The sequence below is a fragment of the Grus americana genome, chromosome 9 (genome assembly GCF_028858705.1).
Source record: "Grus americana isolate bGruAme1 chromosome 9, bGruAme1.mat, whole genome shotgun sequence".
Lineage (NCBI taxonomy): Eukaryota > Metazoa > Chordata > Aves > Gruiformes > Gruidae > Grus > Grus americana.
The window spans coordinates 24,273,477-24,298,257 of NC_072860.1; the positions used below are offsets into that span (position 1 = coordinate 24,273,477).

The 24,781-nt window shown below is 40.0% G+C and overlaps 1 protein-coding gene across 1 annotated transcript in view; it reads right to left on the reverse strand.

Moving 5' to 3' along the window:
* LOC129210222 (multiple epidermal growth factor-like domains protein 6) overlaps positions 1-24,781 on the reverse strand; it is a 201,607-nt gene that overhangs the window by 78,655 nt on the left and 98,171 nt on the right. Inside the window, exon 5 of the mRNA XM_054835924.1 lies at positions 10,951-11,073. Within this exon, the coding sequence (XP_054691899.1) occupies positions 10,951-11,073 (123 nt within the window). The remainder of the gene's footprint in view (positions 1-10,950; positions 11,074-24,781) is intronic.

Genomic DNA, 24,781 nt, shown 5'->3' on the forward strand with positions numbered 1-24,781 from the left:
ACTTTCAATGCCTGACATGCCAATCCCTCCTGAGATATTTAACAGCGGTTTAGCTCAATAAACAGACAAGAGCCCCTCATCCACAACTCTATATGCAAACCATATGCTGCAGCTGAAAACTCTGAAGATTATAATTAGAACTGTCCATTCAATTTAAACAAGGTCAAGAATGAAAACTATTTCAAATTCAATAAACAGGCCATTTGAAAGTGTAGACGCTGTGGAGGACAAGCTTAACAACTTAATTGACAGGTAAAGCTTCATTTCTAATCCTCATTTTGATATCATCTGTAGCCTCAGGAGTCAAAACACATCACTGTTCAGTCCTCAAAATATGCAGAGAAAATGAAAATGTCAGTTGAATGAAAAAAAAGAGAAGCATCTGTTTGATAGCTGTGTAAGCCTGTGATATGTAAACTGCTTTGGAGTCAAGCAGCCCTAATTAGAGTTTCAAGGCATTCTTCATTAAATATACACACATGCATATATATAAAAAATTTTTAAGCAATTATTGGGGCTACATAATTTGCAAGAAAAATCAGGGTATAGAATTCAAGTAAGGAGCATGATAATTTCATGGACGGACCTCAGACAACACTGTGACGTTTTCACACAGCCGTGAAGAAATACTTTTCCCCATCTTTTCACAAAGCAGATCTGTAAATTTTTCTCCACTCTTTAAAACAAAACAGAACGATCCATTTCTGAATCTTGACGCAGTGCACAGCATCTCAGCAAAGTGAAGCCAAAAAGGAAGACTGATGGGTTACCAGCCTCCACACCGGGTTATATTAATAGATATTTTGGCAACTTGGCGACTCCGATTCACATCAATACGAAACCCACACAGATGGACGTAGACTCTGAGTGGAAACCTGATGCCAGAAGTGAATGACCACATGAAATAACCAGCTGAAGAATGACAATCCAGACAAACGCATAACTTATGATCTTTAAAAGTGTTTATATACTAAAGAAAACAGCCTCACTAATTTTACTGTTTCCTGCAGAAACAAAGTGAATGTACTGACCGTAAACAGTGAAGTTGGAAGAGGACGTTTTGCCTGTGCACCACAGCAGCGTGGGCTGAAGCACAATAATTAAAGTTTTATGTAATTTCTGCTTAGGAAAGAGGCTTTGAGATCACTAGCATCAGCAGCTTCACCGCAATGCTCCTGCAAGTTTTTCTGATGTGGGGCATAATAGCAGAAGGAAAATTTGTTATGGGGCTATCAATTTTTAAATACAGTTCCTCAGCACAATTCAGTTAGGCCATGCTGGGAGGCGGGAGGGTGCCAAAGGAGGAAAGGATCTCTATGAGGAGAGATGTACTTAATAAGCGACAGCATGATACAGCCCGAACTCCTTGGGCACATTCAAATCTGAGATGTACCAAGGAGGTTTATACGTTGGGCCATCAGCATCTTCTCTCGGCAGGATATGACAGTTTGAAGAAAGTTATGGAATAAAAGGAGAGAAATGACTGATCTGATGAGAACATCTGGCTTTTGTTAGCAGCAATATTAATGCCCACTTGCTGAGCTCTGTAAGTGTCTTTACTACAGCAGGATGCATAGAGAAATGTCTTTTCCTCACACAGTAGGTAAAATATGCAAAAGAAAACGATAATCATGCAAATACCTTCATAATCTGATGTTTCCTGTTACAGTACATACGCTCTGCTGGTCAGAAACATGACTGCTATTTGTGACAAATGTCCTACTTGGGTTGACAAAAAGCTTTAAGACATCGCATGGATAGACTCGTCTCGCAAACTGAACATAAGCCCATCTTGGTACTAATTGGTTTGGGAGGAGAAATCGCCAGTCAGAACTGTGCTGTCCAACACGTGACACACGTGCAATGCAGGCACTGCTCTTGCACTGACAAGACTGTGTGGGACTAGGAAAATAGGGAGGGAAAAAAACCCACCATTCAGCCACGACGCTCCATCTCCCTGCCAACGCCACCTAGACGAGACCACAGCACAACCCACCCCATTGCTGTAAAAACTGGCTCACTGACATCACTCTACAGCCATGAGGTCACATGGCACCTCCTCAAGAAGCCTCCACAAGCATCGATCCCCCACTGGAGCTATCACAACTCCAGGCTGATCCACAACATAAACTGCCAGCGAGCGAAAGACAGCACGTTACACAGATTGTCTTGCTCTGCTTCCTTGTGACATATTAGTCGTGACTCTGCAGAGATTCATCCATGAGAAGAGAGACGTGTCATTAACACATCCCAAACCTCTCCACACCATCTTCCAGAGCTGGATCCTAAAGAACATCACCGAGCACAGAAGATTCCCTTTTGTTTTTTCCCCTCGCTCTTCCTGAGATTAAAAATGACATCAAATTAATCACTTGATTGCTCCATTTTTATTAGTTGCTTTTGAACTCCTTGGCTGACATTGAATCTCTTTTGGGACAGTAACTGTTAAGGTTCTCAGGTGGGTCTTTCAAAGATCCAGCATGCAACAGCAGCAGGTTTATTTCAAGTTTGTCTTCTAATAAATCCCAGTTAAAGCCCTCAGGTACTCATGTAATTGAAGTTCGAGTAATCCAATATGATGTTGATCAAACTACTGATCTTTTAATAACGAACTGTAGCCCTCCCAGCAGTTGCTATCTTGCTGACAGTCATGTCTGGATCGCTTCCTTTGGGCCAACGTTTTAAACAGAGAAGCTCACAGATTTCTGTTTGGTTTAGATTTTATCACAAATTGTTTTAAAGCTTTTTAAGGATATATCAGATGGCTCGTAAAATCCACGGGCATTTCAATAAAAAATGGGATTTCTATTAGTTGTCTCGGTGAAGACTAGCATTAAATGTTTCTAAAGAGGAGTATAACCACCACTCAGGAGTTGTACTTCTTCCTATCTCTGTACCTGCCGTTACCCCTTGTTTACACAGCCTGTAGGCAAAGCTATAGAAAAAGCGGTACTTACCCTGCACAATAGTTTCCACTGAAAGGCAAATGTACACATTTTTCCTCTCACAATTTCCATTTAAAGTATGAATTGAATGTTTCTAAGCCTTGCCTCTACACAAGAGTAATTCAGTTGCAATTTACATTTTTGATGTGCTCAAAATGAACACCAAGAGGACTCATGTGCTGTTTATAAGATGCTTACATTTGCTGGTAAATACCTTGCTACAAACAAGCTATAATTTAAGTATTCAAAAGTCTTGTTTCTACATAAAATTACTACTAAGCATAATTTTGGAGACCATGACCAGAGCTTCAATTTCAGGCTCGCAAAGCTCTTCCTACACAATGATTCTTAAAAGTACAACTGTATTTTCTTCTCTGACAGTGGCAATCATTGTATCTCTGTAATTGCAGAAAAGATTCCCTAGCTTTTCATTCACATTAGTCAGCTGCAACAATACCATGCTTCTTTCCTTTCCTTTAAAATAAACTAATTATTGTCAATCAGCCCAGTGGAATGTTAACATTCTCCATAACCTGCCTTTCAGAGGTAGTCATAAATGCTAGAAACTAGCTAATATAAACTAATCAGAGCCCTAGAAATATCTCAAAACATATTTGTACTGCAGTCTATCATTTTTGTCGTATTATTTCTAAATATTATATTTTGCCTGGACAATAAGAGTCCTTTCCTATAGTTATATAGTACTGTTCATCTAACTAGTCAAAGCTCTTGCATTAATTAAACCACATTAAATCCCTGACTGGTGTAGCAAATACTCTACTTCCAAACCTTAAATGTTTTCGTTGTCAAAAGCTGACCGAGAAAGCTTTATGCATCGAGCAGTTTGGACAAAGCAAACTTTTCAGGCCAGTACGTTTGGTCATGCCCGACTTTGCACACAAACTCACAATTGCCAAGAACTGGAGTCACACGCAGAGAAACCACGAAGGGACAACTGTCGTTCTCCCTGCACCTTGCACAATCGCTCCTTTCCAAAGATAATAGCAAGTTATGGTTCTCACTCAGTATTTCTTTCCAGCTGGTAGAGCCCATGGGAGGCTTTGCAGATCCCGGAGGAAGACACGGGAGCTGGAAGCCTTGGGGAAGCAGCCCATGTGCCGAGTCTATAATCAGCTGTGACGCACGGTGAGCTTTCAAGCGCCATATGGACCAGACCAGCAGACGCCGTAGAGATGAGACTCTTCGTTTGTTGTTACCTGGGAGGCCTGTGACATCTAGAAACAATTTTTCCCTTTCAGTTCGTGTCAGATCAGTGATCAATAATTCATCTGATAACTGAAATGCAGAACAGGGTGCCAGTTTTCTGTGGTTTATGAATAATACCGTGCTTTTTTAAAAACCACGCTGCTTTGGAACACAGTAGATGATGTGCTACAGGAAGCATATGACATGCCGATACGCCGTGCTACACCCAACCCTGTGTAATCCTTACATAACCTGAAAATTAAACTGCCACTTGCATGGCTTATTTATGCAAAAGGCTGCTATTAAAGTGCTGCAGTTGAATTAAACATTCAAAAAGAAAAATCTATACACACACACACACAAAAAAAAAAACCCCACTTCCATGAGAAAGAGATATTTCCTTCATGGAAAAAAAAGAGATTTACCAATATTATCTTGAAATAATCACTGAATTCTTGAAATAGAAGTGGTCCCAGTCTGTCCAGAGAGCCAAGGCTGCAAATGCAGGTAGGACGCCTTCAGCCGTTGCTTTGGAGCCTCGGATTAGGACGTTGCTCTTGACACCAGCCATTTCTACCCAAGTGGTCTGCATAAAACTTCTGCTTAAAAAGTGACTGAAAACTGACTGTGCCTGTCCTCAGCCTCAGTCAATAAAAACATGCATCCAGGATAAACGAGCTCGCTCTTCAATAGCAATATTCACTTTGGAGGAAGCTGTCACAACTGCTACTTCATCTACCCTGAGGCATATCAGATGTGAGAAATTATATGGTTTAGCTCGCAGCCGTCTTTGTTCAGTGTGTAAGAGAGGAGCGGGGAGACTTTAGCAATAGTCAAGCATGAATCAGGAAAAATCTAAACAAGTGCAATTAAAATTCAAAATTAAATCAATTATCAGAGCATCAGATTATGTTCTCAGCTAGAACTGCCACATAAGTGCTCAAAAAATAGGTTGCAAGTGTCCGTTCTGGCCCGAGTGATGTGCCTACCCTTCCCTGCCTGAAGAGAAACAGGTCAGACCCAAAATGACTCTGATTTTGCCAAGTTTAGTATATGATACATTTTAATAAGATTGAAAGGGTTTGTGGGTCTCCGGCATGTAATTGAGCAGATTAGGCTGGGGAGAGCACATAAAATGAGAGGGGACTGACCAAACCAACCCACCCACGGCATCCGCTACGTGTTGGCAGCCGCCGCGAGCCTGAAATGAGCCTGCCAAAATTCAGCTCAGGTTCCTGCCTGCCTTGGGCGGCTTGCCATTAATCAGGATTCAGGTAATTCCTTTAAAAAGTCCACTAACCTACAGTTAATGTTACCTTTACTACGAATCTGTTGTAATTTTTACTACTTATTTTGAGCACATTTTTTTGCTGCAGTACTACCACGAAGAGACAAATGCAGAAAGATGACACTATTTGCCTAGGAGAGTGCAACAGCTACTCGCAGCTATTGATCCCAGCTGGCTCCGAATGCGGCAGGGGAATGCATAAGGTCAGACAAACGACCCCCAGCCTTCATTTCTTCTCAAGAGCCTGAGACAAATGCTTAAAAATGAAAATCAGGAATTTCCAAAAGAATTACTCAAGAGTAGAAATAAAATTAAATTCCCAATAAGGTTTGCAAATATAGCTATGAATGGCTTAGGAGAGTTTCTGCCCGGATCTTCTCTGCAGCCGTGCACAAACATCACGCAGTGCTCCTGCCTAAATTCAATAGTCTCCAGAAAACCACGGAAATCTGACTGCATAACACTAAATAGCATTTAAAATGCACAATTAATCCTTCATCTTAGTTAACATCGTTCCCTTTATAAGAGGAGTAAAGGAACCCTTGAATTTTATCAACTGGGATCTGAAATTAAAAGCAGTAATTATGCTTTTTATTTGTGACTAAAGATACTAATTTGACAGATAGGAGCAAGCATAAATAAACAATATTTAAATGTAAAAACAGGTATTGCTTCTTGTTAAATTCACTTCAGATGATCACACATCTATCAGTATTCTGGATGTATGAACTAATGGAGAAGAAAACGTGTATTTTTCAGCCTCTGTCAGAGTCCTTCGCAGCTTTTTTATATTTTGAAACTTTAATTGTAGTTTTCTGACTCAGCTATAAGAACCCATGTTGGTGTCTCAGGGTACCCAAGAGCACCTAACAGGGTTGGAAATACCAGAAATTAGGTTTTGTCTTCTTTTCTCTCACAATTCTTTTTCTCTTCCTTTTTGAAATGCAGTAAAAAAACCCCAATACATTAGAATATCTTAGTTATTGAGATTATTCAGCCAGGGTCTGTTAAGGTCACAAGATGGAGTTGTCCGTTCCCCTAATTCTCTGAGGTGGACATTACGTGGGCACAGTAATTCCATCACAAATAATTAGATAACTGTTATACAATTCCTGCAACTGGTTTTACTTCCATATCTCAAAACAAGGTCTTGAAATAGAGAAAGATGAAGAAGACCGAGTGGCTTCACCTCACCGAGGACTGCCTTCACTCTACTGCTCTAAGATTTGAGTTCACATGGAGCAGTATTTGTTGCACCTGTAATCAGAACTGGTATATTTTTATTTTTGTGAAATATAATTTACATTCCTTATTCTCCTTCTATTGAAATGTTCCTGAAAATAACTAACTCTGTGTCATGGCATGCCATAGTGTTATGAGCCACATGCAACTTTCTGAGATAAGACAATGCAAAAACATCCTGAATCCCTCCAACAGACTAATTTCTCTTCTTCTATTAAAAAATTAAATAAATTTTTAAAAATTAGAAAAAAGCTTCCTTGGCATTTCCCTAGAGGTGCATGGTATTAAGTCCTTCAGTTTTTTTCACAGGACATAGCAGAAGCCTGGTGCATTGATTTGTTGGGCAAGGAAAGCAGTCCAAATGCAGAATTAGCATGTCCATTACTTTTTGGCAAAACCCGCAGAATTTGACAAGAATAAGTTACGACTGACACCTCAAACCTTGCAGACTAAATAAATGCTGAGGTCATTTTAATAAACATTTTCTTCCTCTTAGACAAATCCCTCAGTATTCCTTTTAGTACAGCTACTAACTCTTCTGTGGCAGCAGTGTTTGGAGAGTTCCCATCTGACCCGGGATCAGGCTAAACCAGTGACACCGGTGACTATTACATTACTGGGGAAAACAGCGGTGGCCTTGCAAAGTCACACACTGGCTCCGGAGCCAGCCGCTCCGAAAGTCCCTCTGGCAAAGGTCAGGAGACCTGCCAGGGCTCCAAGGATTGACCGAAACCCCCAGGGACGGGGTTACGGTGATTGCTATATTACTCTAATCAGTAAAATAAAAGCTTCTTTTCATCAACAGCTAATCGTAGGACTTCATTTGTCTCTAACTTCCTTCACTTGCCTTGACAGATTGAGAGCACAATAATATAAATAAGAAATGACAGTTTACCAAAGAAGGTTAACATAAGATCACGACCTTTTTTTTATTGGACTTCGGGAGCTTATTCATGTGTGAAAACGCACTTTTGTAGCTGTAGCCTCAGCATGCCTTACGGATCTCAACTTGTGCCAATAATTGTGTTTTAAAATGGTATTTATGTTCAGAAAATACCATTTCTGCTTTTTGTGATGTTCGAGTAGAATTATCACCAACAAGAAGTCAGCGGTACCTCTGCTTAACAAATAAGGAGGTATTGCGCACACACACACACACACACTTCCTCTCCCTTACTCAGATGAAATTACAGTTTTCTGAGCAAGTTTGCCCACAGACAGGAACCAGACTGCCCCACGGATACTGAACGCCAGTACGGATGCATAAGGAACAGAATCAGGCCGACAGTCATATACTAATAAATGTCAAATGTTAATTTGCTGTATTATTTGTGCAGTGATTTACATCCAAATCCTTTTCCATCATTAATTTCCATCAGACACATGAAGAGCGAGAGGTAAGCATGAGCTTTATGTCAAAATCTGTAATGCCTACGCAACTATCTGCCAGAAAATATTTCTCCATCAGATAAGAAAACTGAAGTTCTGTCCATGAACACCGGAGAGTAAAATCTGCAGTACAAGATGTAGGTAATTACTTTTGAAAGGCTAATCAGTTCACTGCTCTGGCTGGTATTTCTATACAGACCCACGTGCCTTCACCTTACGACAACTTGCCTCTTGATGGAAGTACCCCTCGCTGAAGTGAAGTAAGACTTTACGTACCACGTAACTCCGAACGATATATCCCACCACAAGAGCCCCTGCTTAGTTAGAAAAGACCCTTTACAGGCCTTGGAAGGGAATTAGGCCCTTGGTCTCCTAAAATGGCTCACAAAACCCCCAGCTATTATTGATCAAATCAGCAGTACACTTCATTGTGTTGTTGGATTAGTGAATTTTTATCCACTTTCCCTTCTTTAGCATTAAACAGCTACAAATGGCTAAAACCATATTTTTTTTTATTTATTAAAATACAGTTATTTCCTGACATCTTTCCTTTTTATCAGAAGGATGCTCTATTTTGTTTCTGAAAAACAAGATCAATCTTTGCACTAATAATGACTTACTGAATAAAATCTGTACTACTTCCATGGTGCTTTTCTAACGATACGCCTTATTTGTACCTTAGCTTATAAAAAATCCCCTGTACACCAATGGATCATTTCAGTCACCAGCGAAATAAAACCAACCACGAGACGGATAATAGGAGCAGAACAATAGTACACATCTATTTAACGCTTGAGTTTAGACTAAGGGGTAACATAAAGCACAATGATGCTATAAAGAAAGAGCGAATGTAACTACCCAGAACAACTACAAGCCTTATTCCTCCAAAAACGCTGGCTAACCTGAATGAGAAGCTGTTTTACCCTCATCTGCAAAATGAGCCCTTTGAGCAACGCAGAGGCATCAATAAAACACCAATTCAGTGTCACGTCCTGAAAGCCCAGCACCTTCCAGCAGCACACAGAGTTTTGTCTGGAAGCTCTCTTTTCCCATATGTAGGAATCAGCACTAAGTTACTTCTATTGTGATATCTGATGGTTAGAATTTGGCTGAAGAAGCCACCTTGCAAGTCAATATAGCTATATGCTCATGGTCATCATCTCCACAAGAGTTCAGGTGTAATCAGTGTCACCGCTGTGTTCACTTAGTTTTATGACTTGAGCATTTCTGGTTTATTGTACATTTCCATTTTTCTCTGAAGGTTTCAAAAAGCAGCTTCAAAATGGCTAATAATGCATTCTCCTATAATTCCTGGTTACATAATATGTAGCGCAAGAATCAAATCTGTTCTGTTTGAGTTTTTAAGGAATGTCAAAATACTAGAATTTAAAGTATATTTTAGGAATAGCAGAATTGTGCAGAAGGAACACTAATTTAACTAACTTATTAACACAAAACTATTTTAATGGAAATGGGACTCCTGCATGCTAAGCAATTTAGGATTACAATCAGTAGGACCTCTGCTTTCAAAAACTTGAGTTTTTGAAAACCTTAAGAGGAAAGAGAAGACTGAGGTAAAATAGCAGGAATCTGTGAATCATGCATAGGATTGCTGCCTTGATCTCTCAAAAGACCAAAATGAAAGCATGGAGGACCATAATGAAAAACTTCAATCAAACCAAAATAACCATCTACAGCTTATTTACACTGTCAAGTTGGATATCAAATGATAGCTTGCTGTGGAAAATAATTCTACAATCTTCTAGTGAAAATAGGAGTGCAGCCAAATAAATTATAAAGTTAGGATAAAGAATATGACCACAGCTAAGAAAGATATTGTTTTGTACAAACCTTAAGAAGGAGTTGAAGGACAATGGTAAAATGAAATCTTGGAAGAAAGGAATTTGTGAGACACTATGCCACAGGAAAAGCCAAAGAAGGTGGTTTCTTGTGAAAAGATGATAATACAGTTCACGAAAACCTACCTAGCACCTTTCATCTTTAGGTAATCAAAAAACATCAACGATATACTTACTGCAGCAATGAAATGCAGTCGAGGGTGCAATCCAGGCACGCAGCCAGGGCACACAAGATCGTATAGCAGGGAACATTCATTACTTGTGTTAGAGGAGAGTTCAGGAAGGAACTGCTCTGGCCCGCAATACAGTACACCTTGGCTACTTTACACCTGATCTCCTCTACCTTTAGACTCTGATGATGCAAAAAAAAATAGTGACTGTAGGTCAACAGATCAGATGGGCTTGTTTACACCCAATCTGTGTTTACCAGTGCATCTTTAAGAAGTCTAACCATCATTCATTATGTGTTCTAACACAAGCTTATGTGATGTTTTGCTTCTACAGAAAGTCGAGCTTATGCATAAGAACAAATTTTACCCCATAATGCACTAACTAGACTTACAGTTCCCTTAGGAAGAAAACAAATGGGTTTATGTAGCATGTGGTTTTAAATCCTTTTTTATTCGGTTAATCTCTAGCTGTGGAATTGTGATTGAAATGCAAAAATGTATGTGTATTTTCTGATAAGAACCATTTTGTTTTAGAGACAGACAAAATGTTATCAAACATATACACTTTCTTCAGGTTTTTAAATTGATGATGGAAATTCCATAATCAGAACATGACACAGTCAATCCAGGTTAAGTGATAACATTTTTTCAAAGAAAGGAAACAAAACCCCAACCCTTTGAAGTGTTCTTACAGTTACATCTTCATAATCCAGACATGAGAAGATCTGCACCCTTGACAACTCTGAGTATACGCTCTTCAGCTGGCTCCAGATAAAAGCTAACATTTCCTTTTCCTTTCCAATGTCTTTTCTGATTTCTTAATAGCAAGGAGACACAGTACAAAACGTTACCTCCACATGATTTTCCATCCTCCTCTAGTTTCTGGCCAGCTGGACATTTGCAATGGTAGCTGCCGATGGTATTACAGCACTGGTCATGACAACCACCATTCTCAGTGGTGCACTCATTTACGTCTGTCGGAAGAAAGTACATGGCAGCTGGTAAAGAGAGGGCATTGACCACATTACCTCATTATCTGAGGACAATCATGCATGATTCTGATGTTACAAAGTGAGAAAGTTACTGAGATGTAGAGCTAAGGACCATGAAGGCAACCACAGGAGCAGCGACTCCTGGCTACGTTGATGGGAGTCACCCCAACTCAACCAAGAGGTGCAACGGTGGGATTGTTCCTCTCCCACTTCTGCGCAAGGTGAGCTGCAGGGTCCACCTGGCTCCAGCTGCTGGCTATACCCAACTTGCCCACTTCCCACTTCTCTGCAGCAAGATCAGGAACTTTCTTTATACCATTATTTCCACCAACTCATCTGTGCATTAGGTTGCTTCTAACAGTCAGGGCAGAGATGAGAAACCTCTGAAAGACGGTAGTATTTTTAAATCAATTAAGGTCCTTCTTTCTTTCAGATATGTGTGCACTAGTACCTACACACCTTACTTATTCACCTGATCAGGTTAGTGCTTGCCTGCATGCAAAAATAGAACTTTACACATTATAAATGAAGAACATTAAAGAACCGCATGCATAAATAAATGTTCTCTGCCAATGGCAGAGAAAAATCAATAGTGAAGACATTTGCTTTTTAACCCGTGTACATATATACCCTACATAAGAATTTCTGAAGAAATGTGATCGAAATCATCAGACCAGTAACACTGCTCTGTTGAACAGAATCAGAAACAACAGATGGTATGGAAGTATTTCCAAACTAGAAAATTTGTCAAATGGGATAGTAAATGTAACAAAACCAGCAAGTATTTGCTGCGCTGATTTCATGTATTCTGGAACGCATACGTGTGCAATGCTTTCCTCCTTGCTTTGCTCTCTCTGAAGTGTTAATGTCACACAGACACGGAATTCATCAGCGCAGGGGCGAGCAGGGACAGCAACGAACCTGCTAAAGGATAACGGGCTGTGGGTGTCTTTCTCAATTTTTTGACAAATGCCTTGAACTGGCTTGCTGGCGGAACAGACCTCCTCGGCACGTTGGTAAGGGCAAAGCCAGGGCTAAGGGGACACACCACATTCTGAAACCCTGGCGTGAGGACACAGGGGACAGATCTCACATCCACAAGGCCTTTGGCACTGGTAGAGATCACACGTTGCATTCAGGCTAGGGAGCAAGAGGAGCAGGAGGCAGAAGATTAAGCAACAGAAGATAAACATCATCACAACTGTAAAAATCTCAGGCAGTTACTTCATATTAGCAACACTCCACATCTCCAATGGGGAAATGTGGCTTTTTAAAAAACTTCTAATTAGATTCTGGTCAAAAGAAATACAAAGTGCTGTAAAGAGAAATCAAAAAAAGAAAGAATTTCACATTCATGCAAGAGAGGCGAGAGCCTTTCAACTGCAATCCTTAGCTGTTAATGACTACGATTTACCAAGGTTTGTTAGTTCTTTGATGAGCTTGAGCTTAACTTTACTAGTTCATTTCTGATCCTGCCTAAAACCCACAGGTTAAAAGAAATTTTTGAGGAAGTTTCAGGCTATTAAAAAGCTAAAAGAGAAGTGTATCATGAAACAGTAAAGTGCCGCTGAAGAGGCACAAACTCACTAAAACCATCTCATTTCTCTATGGTTCTAAATCCAGTCTAATGACTGACACAACAAAACTTTCTTTGTCCTCAGTGATACTGAAACACTAGTAAGCTATATAAAAAAATATATATTCAGTTATCTCAGAGCTACACAACAAACCAAATCCTGACTTGCGTGAAGTCAGCAAGGCTCCTCTCGATTTCATGGGAACGTAATTTAGACAGGAACTTTTCTGAAGAAAAACACTTCCCTCCCCCCCCCCCACTCCAAAATGCAAAACCAAATCGTACCAAAATAAGACATTCGTCTGTTCGCTTCTCTTCAGCAAGAGACAGAGAGAACATATGACAAGCGACAGATTTTAGACATATTCCTCAAAGCACTGGAAGAAGGCACGCTAGCGCTGAGCATCGTGCAGAAGATCGACAAAACAGACATGTTCCAAATGATTTACTCCCTCTAACTAGCAGACATCTTGATGTGCCTTGTGGTAATAAACAGTAATGAGCCACATAATAACCCTGCTCCACAGCTTCAACTTCTATTTATACTAACAGTATTGAAAACTAATAAAATCTCTTGCTCTTTTTATTTTTTAAACAAAATAATGGGAAGAGCTACTTTATTCTTCTTCACTGAGTTTAGCACCTACAATGCTACATGACCTCCTAGCATAAAATATTGACTAAATGATGTGGTCTACAATACAGAGCCCAATTTATTAACACCAGTGTCTGTATTTTGAACCTAAATATTGGAAGAAAACCTTTCTAGCTGAGGAGCTCATCATTATCCTCTTGATTTCACTAGGGTATAATACATTCGGAAGTGTACAGTGCTACTGCATACTAATGTATAGAACATTTTTCCTTTTGATTGCAGTGTGTTTCTATTTGCAATCGGAAATCATCATCTTTCTTGTTCAGCATAAAATGCTGTGGTCTACCTATGAGTTTTGCCCCCCCCTAAAAGTACTGCTGCTATACGACCGATAACCTCGTCATCTTCTTCCAACTCTGTCTTCTTAATGCTCTGTCCAGGGTTTCCTTGTCTCTGCCTTGATACTTGTTTTCATCCTTTGATGCAATGTTTTCATCTATTTCTTTGCTGCTTCTTACACCAGAAATCCACTGTTTTTTTCCATTATATTCAGAAACCCTGACTTTTCATCCACATAGCTCAAACCCAAACACCTCATTTAAAGCTAATCAGAAATTAACTTATAGTTTATTGTAAGACAGCAAAATAAGCTTTTTGATACAGCTTTATCCCTATTCAACAGCACTCACATTTGAAGGCATACCCTCACTAGGTATAAACCGTACTAGTTTGAACCTTAATGTTAGGAAAATTTGCTCTCTAAGCATCTGTGCTCTCTCCTGTACAAGACCTTCTCCACTGCCTGCACCCTGCCAAGTTGTTTTGTACAATCCAGTAATAAAGGTCAGAAGTTGCCTCAGTCCAAGAAGCACACCAAAAAAATGATCTGAATGTGAAGTAATAAAGAATATGTTTTACATTTGTAAAGAGACGGTTCATATGGCTCTTATAAGCCACAAACAGCTGTTCTATATTCCTAAAACACAGAGTAGTTAGAATTTTAAAATCCGATTATAGATTTGCCACTGTAAAAAAAGGGGAAAAACCCAGCAAAAACAATTCTGTCAAATGATAAATTTCTGTCTGCTTTCCATATTCAATGTCACTCAAGGTTGCAAATATATTTGCCTTTTGAATAGCAAGAAAAATGACAGAAAATTTCTGACATGTAACAAGTCTGCCAGGTTAGGTCTGACAAAAGTTCAATGTTATCAAGACTATCAATCCATCTGTAATGACATGTTGTAGATGCTTCAAAAAAATGAATGCGATGTTTGCTACTGCAATGCTTCACATTTATTTATAGAGCCAATGTTGCAACACAAAAACATTATCCATGGGACATACTCTATGTGAGCTTTCAATCCTGCCATGTGAAGTCTTAAGGAAAAAAACCCTGACAACTCCTTCATCTGGATTAACTTAATATTAACTTTACATATGATCTTTCTACCACACATGTGGGAAAAAAACCCACAGCCTATTTTAAATCCACCAGTACTCCAAAATGTGGATTGTAGACACGTGCCTATGTCCGTCCCACGCTCCCTGCACAGGCGTTCTTATAGAAGTGTGCTACATAACAAGGTATTCTTTTCTCTAAAAATCTCAGCAAATATATGCTATGTAGGGGAGCATGCCTTTTTTTTCATGCAACGGATTACCTTTGCCCAATTAAATATGCCTAGGAGCTATGTGCTAAATGGAGAAGGACTGACTCCAATCCCTTTACTTCTGTATTCTTGTTTAACGCTACCTACTCTCTGTCTGAAAATATCATACTGCCTAGCAAGTCCAGAGACAACCCCAGCTCCAGGCAAAACCACCTTTCACCAAGTTTTTATGCAAGTCTAGGTGATTTCAGATTTCCTACAAGCAAATGAAAACTTAAATAAAAGCAGACACTGGACAAAGTGGTTTTCATTGGTAATTCCCATTTTAAATCTAACAGAAGTGACCTGCACTATTACTAGCTCTCAAATGTAGCAAGCAGATGAAGAAAAAAAAATAATCAGTCTGAAAAGCAGAAATACATTAGGGCAGAGTCTCCTCTACACTGAGCTATTGGTGGGGGCTGCAGCTCCGCAGGTCCTCTGCATGGAGCTGAGTTCAGCATCTTTAAAACCCAGCACGGGATTAAGCCTGCCCTGACCGCACGGCTGGACAGACTGGCTGAAGGAGAAAGTGTCTGCACCGAGCAGGAACGACCCTGCAAGGAGAGAGCGATGCTCTGCAGCAGGAAAACAATGGACTGAACCATCATTTAATTTTGGCAACAATCGGTACATTGAGATCTATGGGACACACCAGCTAACCCATTGCCTAGAGGCAAAAGTATTTTAAGTATATTTTACCTGTATAACAACTTTATGCAATAGGTATTAATATAAAAAAAGTCATTTTTAAGGTAACAAAAGAGAATCTCATATCTGCAGCCCACTATTTAAAACCTATTTTCCAAGGTTTCTGTATTTATCAGCTGTATATGAGCAACAACTTTATTTCTTTAATGCAACACATGCAAACTTGCCATTTCAGTGACCAGCTTTGGGGCTAACCTGTGCTCTGACCCGTAAGCCGCTGACTTCAGTGCATGTCAGAGCTCGCTGGACTTGTAATAAATCACTGAAGTGGAATAAAATCTGTAAAATCATTCACATTGTTATTGCAATACCACATGAAAAAAGCCCACCACGACAGAGAGGGGAGGTTATTTTGATTAGTTTAAAAGTGTTAGGCTAACACACCGTACTTCAATTAGGGGTCAAAGTAATGAGAACATATTTATTTAGGAGGAAGACAGCATTTCATTAATAAACACTTCTTCCCAGTTGGGATTTTCTCCTGAAGACTATGAGGAAGGTGGTCTCATTTCAGGAGTCCAAATGTTAAATATATTTATCTAAGAAAGAGGTTTGATTACTCTCTCTAACAGGCACTGGCAGGTTATATTGACTTTAATAGCCATTTAGAGATGTAAATTCCTGACTCAGAAAACATAAATACTTTCAGCTACAACACCCTCACAGTGGTTAGAATCAAAGCCTAAATATAGTTTGTAATGTGCAATTTAAATGCACCTATATGTGTACCTTAATCTATCTGAATGTCTGGTACACGAACAAAGGAGTATGTGTGCAACTGTATTACAATTCGCTTTTATAAGGAGGTGTTATAGGCAAATGTCTGCACGCTTGACAACTTCTCATTTATAGATCTAAATAATTTGATTCATTTTTTAAAAAGTGCTAAAGATCCAGGGAATAGGTAGCTGCTTAACTAACTTACAGTTTTGGACACCACTTTTTAAAATTATGGCCCAGATGGTCTGCAATCAAAACCATATGTCTAAAAAATCCTGAAACCTGAGAAAGTTGGTTTGAACTTTAAAGGCCACTCACCGCTATGACACAACGTAGCTCACACGAATGCATACGCACATACATCATAGCATCATTACACGTAAATATAACGTAATGAGTAAATATACTGGACAGGCTGCAGAGCACAACGCTCACACCCCAGAGGCTGCATTTGTCTTTTTCTTCATTTTGTGCAAGAGCTTCGTAACAGTCGTCTTTGAACAGTAATTGTCTCTAAAACATAAATTACATCCATCACTTCCAGCACTAACCATAAATTATCTGCCTGAATAGAAAACAAAGCTGCTCATTCTGATAGTCAAGCGCAGTCCTACACGTGTATTGATTAAGCACTCTTAATGCTTTATTAGGTTTTCTTCCTCCACAAAGTCAATAACAGGATGAATATTTCTTCTTGTGCCGTTATGAAGTATCGTAAATCTGAGCTGTTATTAACAAGCGTCTGATTAGTGGAACAAACTTCTCTGAGAGTTTGGCACAGACTCTTTGTGCGTGAACTCCCAGAAAACACCCGTCATTGCCACTCTCTCCATTGGCAGCTGTTGTACTCGTGCTTTCACAAGTTATCACCTCCTCTTTTCCAAGACATCACTGCTGCGCTCATTCCTCTTTATCCCCGTGTCACGGGCGTACACGCAGAGACTGTCAGTCACATAACGAACGCGTGCACGGCCCGCGCACCCCGGGCGTGTGGGGCTCTGCCGTGGTTTGCTTTCTGTTTTTATCGAGGCAGCAAAAAATTCCATTTCATGAAACTCAGATGCAAAACCAAAAATCAAACAAAGCCCCTTGTTAAACATACTTTGCTAGTATTAATTTTTCATTATTAAAATCATCATCTGAAGAAAAAATCAGATTCATCAATCATTTGCACTTGCTCACTTTAAGAATAACTCCTTTGAAGTCAGAACAAAACTTGGTAGAGGGGAAAAACAGGCTCAAAGTTTAAATAAGTGAAACAAGAAGCTCTTAAAAACCAAGACGCTGGCAAGAACTGCTGTGTTAGACTGGGCCTGTAGTCAACCTAGTGCCACGGCAGGGCGCGTTCCATGCCCAGGTACGGAAGTGGCCTGTTCCGCCCCAAGCTCTCTGCTAACTAAAGACCAGACTCAATTCTGAAAATCAGCATTTAAAAGTCCTTTAAAAATCTGTATCATGGGTCATGGCAGTCCTCCATAACTATATACAGGGCTGCTCGCTCTTTTTTTTTTTTTTTTCTTCTTTTCATTCCTAATGTCCTGAGCATTAATTACATTTTGCAACAATGACTTCCAAAATCAAACTGTTATGTGAAAAACTACTGACTTTGAATTTTTATTTTTTTTTAAATCCCTCTTTAAAATTCTCTATCAAGCAGGAACAACTGTTTCCTAAAAGTGAAATACAGGACCTAAATCATGCATTTTCCTTTCTACACCAACTAGAGTAAATAAAACGAGGGCAGGGGGCGGGGGGGGGAATCTATCACACTACAATGAAATCCCATAATAGTACTCACTTTTAAAATACATTTTCCCAGACAAGGTATGAATAATGCAACTAAACATCCCAGAACATCTGAATTAAGCAACAACAGACTAACGGATGCTAATTGGCAATGATTGGAGATGATTGTGGAGTACGGCTGGAACTATGATTACAAACAGAACTTATGCATCCAGCCCAAACCTCAAGTACCGTTGCTGCAATTAAAGATATTTTATCAAATTAGACAAGTGTTCGCCTTTGCCTGCTATGATGGTTATGAGCAAAACATAAAAGAAAGCATCGTTTGCTGCAGTGCAACTTTCCTTACATCAGAGCTCTGCCGAGACACGTTTCTGCTTTGACTTTTTATGCTACAAAATGGTGCCTTTTTAGAAAGAACTCAGGACTCTGCAGCAACATCTTAAAGGCCCTTGCTTCTGTCTAAAAGTGCTTTTGCCCTAAAAATTAATGCCATCCCAGCCAAAACAGGACAAATCTCTTTGGGTTATATCTAATTCCAGTACCAACAAGTGCTGGTTATGCACACACAAACAGAAAAGACTTTGAACTTCGAAAGTTTGATTTCACAATATAAGCCCTTACATATTTTACAGGCAAGCAAACATTCTTTAAAGATCATTATTAGCAAGACTTCAAGACCCTTAGCAACTGGATTTCTTTCAAGGTTTGAGGTGCTAAATCCCAAGCAGGAATGGGGAGCACAAGCCAGGCAGGCGACTCCAGCCAAGCCAAGTCCTGGTGCCTAAAGGGGAGTTCACAAAGTACACCCTGAACCCCAGACAGGTTTGGGGCTTCCTGCATTCTGCTTTCCTGGGTAAGAAAATGAGAGGACATCAGCCACTTGGTCACCAACTAAGGCTGCTTCTTTCCCAGTATTTTCTATTATTCCCAACAACTTCCCTCTCCTGCTGCTGTATCTCAAGAAAATTTACACGCAGAACTTCTGCCTTTCCTCCAGCTTTCCATGATCTCCTATAAACCAGGTCTAGAGAACTGAATTGAAAAAGGATATAGAAAAAACAGGTATGCTAGGTCATTTCTAGAAGCTTGATGTTTACAGTCATTGAGTTTTACATATCTCCATGAGAAACAGCTGCTTCCATGTTTTAAAAAAATCAAGGCTACGCAAAATTATGGAGGTTCTCAGGCCAAAATAGCTGGAGAGTGACAGCCAGTATATACACGTGTAAATAACCTGCAGGTACCCATGGGTTAGCTAGTGCCAACATACCAAAATACAAGATCAGAGACATCAAAAGAGCACAGCAAGGAAATGAAGGCAGCAGCTCGTGCATTCTACTCAACCTGTATTTTTAAGAGATTTAAGATGTCACCTCCTATGAAGAGCACTGCAATAGTCCAACACATAAACAACAAAAGCAGAGATAAAGATAGAGCTGTACGTTGTTGATGCCTTTCAGTCTCACCAGGATAAAAGTTGAATGAACAATTTCAAACAGCAATAAATATGCTTGCTCCAGGTAAAACCTGTAATGATGGGTCAGATTCTACCAAATCAGTGGTGGCATACTTTGGTACCCATGTGCAATGTGGGATGCTTAAAAGCTCTGCTATACTATTACTCGAAAATCCATACACAGCAGCAATGAGTTTGTGACAGCAGGAGTCCGAGCAGGGCGAGCTCCAGCCAGCAGGAACAGGGAATTGGATGCTACAAGAACAGCTTATTTGGAAATTGGCTTCCAAACATTCACGTAAAGGAAACTCAAATCATGGTTTTAGCTTCTAGATAGAGAAAAGACAACCAAGAAAAGTGCTATTATAATGTAGTATAAAGTAAGCGTTTATTTGAGATTTGTCTCCATCTTTATTCTGTATTTGGAAAAAGAACTGATCAATATAAGCAAGTGTACGGCTGCTTTTCTCTAAGCCTGTAAAATAAATGCCTCAAATCCAGGAGCGTCCTTGCTTCCACTGCAACGCTATGGGAAAGGAACACGAAGCATTTCACAGTAAATTTTGGTACTTCAATTCACATTGGGGCAGGCTCTCACCTGGTGCAAACCATGATTCGATGTCGTGCCAGCAGTGCGACCAGACCCATACATGCAAAGCGGTGGGTGCTGCTGCAGAAGGAACCCCCCTGCAGAGCACGGGTCAAGCCACACCGCCTGGTCCCGTTCCGGGACCAAAGCCACAAGTCCAGGAGGTGCTGCCTAACATACGAACAGGCTGATTATTACAATAGTACAGTCTGAGCAAGCTAACAAATTAAGGAGCTTAAATTTCAGGGCACTCCTCTTGTAATAAGCTAGTTCCTTATGAACTATTCTTTTTCATAATATAATTAACCCCAGGACTAAGCGCGTGAGCAAATGAGTTCATTTTTCACATGAATAATGAAAATTTTTTCTTTTTTTTCCCCCAAACCATTACGAACTGAAATGAATGTAAAAGATTTCTCAGCAGAGACAGGATGATGTGTGCCCGGCTTCTGGTTTAGAAGTGGAATTCATTATTGAGATTTAAGTGGAAGCTCCTATTTTCTTTTCTTATTTTTCTTAATAGTTGTCCTTGCCAGTCAATGTCAATCACCAGTAGAACAGACTTTACTCATCGTCAGATACAGCCTGGGATTAGATTGAACAGCAATGAATGGCACACCTCCGCTACCGACTTAAACGGGTTAAATATTTCTTTTCTTCCTATATACTCCTGAATATTCCCTCCCATCTTTTGTTTTTCATTTCTAGAAGATCTTCCTAACAGTTACGTGGGCGGAATTACTCACTGCCCTGACAAAAATCCTCCGCTAACTATAGTTGTAAAGTCATCTCACTTTCTACTACAGAAAATCACTTTTTCTTTAATCATTCCCCGCATGGCTGAAACCAAATCATACAACCAGGTCACTTGTTTTCAACAGACATAAATGAGAACTCGTTATTCGGTTTACACAGACATATGCCATTACCACTTAGCTGCACTCAGTCACCGTGCCTCCTAGTAACTGATCTTCTGTGTCAAGGGCAAAGGAACCCATAAAAAAAAAAAAAAAAAGGATTAAATCTTCATCAGTTTAATTTGTAAAGAAACCCAAGGGAAATCATTATTCCCAGAGACCTCATTGCCTAATTTGTCTTCTGAATTCTTCTAACTTACCTGACACCAATGGGTGCTTGTTAACTATTGCCTAGTGTGACTACAGGGCAGCTTTGCTGAAGAGCGCAGTGTGCAATAGCCTGCACACACAAAGACCAGAATTGTTCGGTGCCGAGCACTTCGCTGGAAGGGAATGGCCAGCTGTTTTGTTTAGTGCTAAGCAGGAATGAAACAGTTCAGAGAGGTCTGGATCCTTCTCACCAGGAACAGCAGTGAGGTGAGCATCCCTTAACTGGAAGGGAATTCCCACTAAGGAATTCAAGCAGGACACGTAAACTTGGGTATAGAGTTATATCAAGCTTGAAAAAAAGACATGTACAAAGCATTAACTTGCATCAAGTTTTTACCAGCGACAAGCTCAAAGCAAAGGACAGAAGAAATAAGATTTTCTTTTTGCAGTTAAATGAACAATGAGTAGTAGAGAACAGCTGGGATTTCTCAGGGCCTTTCCTAGCAGAACAGCACAGAGATCTCCTTTAAAACAAATAAATCAGGCTCAGCGTGATGGTGTAAGTCAGGCACTCTGCAGAAAGGACAATTTGGCAGAAAGTTACCTCGGCCTGACACCAGCATTTGAACCCGGGACCTTCACCTCTTCTGCAGCACATGTGTTCACCACGCGTAGCGGCTGTCGTTAGCAGAGGTAGCAGACTTAGTTTTACAGCCTGGGAGTTCTGGTTATAAAAATATGTGATCTCAAGGTTTTTAAACTGTCAAATGTCAAAGGTGATCACAGGCAGAAATTAGAGGGCTGAAACTGTTAATCCTGCACTGCTAAAACTGATTCATGCCAGAGCCAGTTTTATGTAACCCAAACTTTACACTCTGGTTCCCAATAGAAACTAAATTTGCCTTTTAAATCTATCTGCATGTCAGGCATCTGGTTTTGATGGAGAGCCATACCTAATTTTTTCAGGGACTATAACCAAAAAGAAATTTGCATTTGTGTTTTCAGCAAGGCATCAGTGAGGTGGCATAAATAATTTAAAACTTCAAAGTTACTGCATCAGTTGGTCTTTTCAAACATGATCATTTTACACTCTAAAACATGCGTTCCTCTACGTCTCTCCCCACAAACAGCAGACATTTTTTTATGTTCCTCAGTATTAACAAAGGGTTTACTGTTGTAAAATCTTAAACAACGCCACACTCCTATAAAATTTTTTGATTTAGGATAACCAACTATATTTTTTGAGCAGCAGTAAGGTCAAAGTATTAAATTTAATACTCTTAAACAGGACATGTATTAGAAATGAATTTAAAGCTCTTAAGATCTATTGTAGATGTTCAATAAATTAAAACCAGACATCAAAGGGCAAAGACCATTAGGGGCAGAAAGTCCAAACTTGGCCATACAGGCTGTGCGGAAATAAAGATGCATCCACCTGGCACTTGTGCGCAGCGCACGTAACTCAGGCAAAGACAAGTACATTCCACAGACATGTGTATTATTTGGAGTCCCAGTCCTGTTTTCAGAAGAGTGAGGAAATAAATCAATAAATATATTTATCTTGATCTTTAGCTCACTCTTACAGACCACTCAGAACATCTAATTTAACCAAACCTCTTCAATCCAAGTGCTGCCAGCTCTTCAGCATGTGGGAAAACAGTTGTACAACGTACGTCAGAAGAATCCAAGGCAGAACAGCCTGGCCTGAACTTACTCCAGACTGGGTTGAGCACTATGTAAAACCAAGACCTTTCTTGCTACATGCATACGTCCCTCCTAAGCGTAAGCATCTCTGCGGGAGATGGTAGGGTCGGGGCCCTAGGTTGATGCCAATTCACAGCTCGGGTTTCCACATTTGGAATTTCACCCTTCGGTTCCAATCAAAAAATAAATTCCTCACATTCAACCCAGTCTAATTACTTTTTTGCATGGAAGAGACAGCCAAATTCATTCTGACGCACAAAAGGAAAGTGTGATATATGAGCAAAGTACATGTAGTATAATGTTATGGATGGTTCTGAAAATCTAGCCAGAAACATACGTCGCTCCTAACATCGGAGCTGTTGCCAACAGTTACCACCTAATGTTGTCTGAGAGACTGCAGTGATTTCATGTTCAAAGGAAAAGGCAAAGACTCTGGTATCCCAGATTCCACACTGCCGTTACTGATGGCAACGGTGAATTTTTAACAACTGGAGAACATTCCTAGAGAAGGCAGCGATCATCTTCACCATGGGGGCTGCGTTCACTGCATACATCTCCCTGTGTTACTTAAAAAACACACCGCCCCAAAACGCTGAAAGTTAGCCATGAAGCTTTCTGAGGAAGGAACTGATGCAGTGAGGCCATCAAGCTGATCGTCAATTACAGGATACTTAAGTTGGGAATTTTACTTTTTCTGTGTATACTGTACCACTACTTAGCTCACCTAGAAACTTAAAAGGCTTAATTCTACTAATTACTTACTATACCTGTTCTCCAGGGTACCCCATATTACAAACATTAACAAACAGTGAAAAGAACTGATAACATGTGGATACTTCTGCTCGTTTGGTGTTGGTTTCTTTAATGCAGGAAAGGTGTGAACAGTGACCAACACATAACACTAAAACCTAGTTACTACATCACTAGACCAAAAGAACACAGGTGCAAAGACTGGAGAAGACGAAATTAATAGTTTGACTTAGTAGGCAATCTTGTCTATAACATAAAGCCAAAAAGGATTGTTTGGGAGTTTTAGACAACCAAAATTATTAATGGAAATTGTTTTAGAAACTGGCCTTTTTACCTAGTAGCCAACCGTGGTGCTACGATAGCCCACAGTTCACCTTTCCACTAGATATTACAGGGGATTTAGTGAAATATTCTGTGGTGAGGACTGCCAACGTCTGGCGAGGCACAGCCCGGCCCCAGGGTACACTGTCACTTCTGTCCTCCGCACTAAACGCTGCCGCGTAGCCTCCCTGCAGCTGGATCAGTGGTATTCCAGAAATCTGAATAAGCCTATGTACTACGCAAGAAGAGCTTTGTGACACTTCTGGATGAAAAGCAATACTTAAAAGATACCTGTGCCTGATGTAATATGAAAACATTAACACTCAGAGGCAGCCCTGCCTCTTCTGACGTGCATAGTCCAAGTAGGAAAACTCACAAAATAAATGTTAATAAACACGCTTATCACGGATACCTTTAATGAATGCTTTGGTATTGTTGAAAATAATTTCACACTTCAAATGATGAAAAAAAAAATGAAAAGAAAAAGTAAAGCTTTAATCTGTGTGTAAAAATTGCACTGAGAACAGGAGCTGAAACCAGCAAACCAGGGATAGATGTGGCACGACGGAGACAACGCGGTCGGACATGGCTCATTTTCCTCTTATTTTAAAGGATCATTTTCTGAAATCCCTCTTATGTATCGTTGTCAGAGCAGTGACCAAGAGACTAGCGCTTCTAGGGAGCAATCAGTTGGTTTAGGAGATCAACAGTTCTTGTAAGGCTAAGGTTTAGGCTGTGTTTTTCACTGGTCTCCTAAGCCTGTGACCTGGAGTGGTAACATTCCTCACACTTAACATACA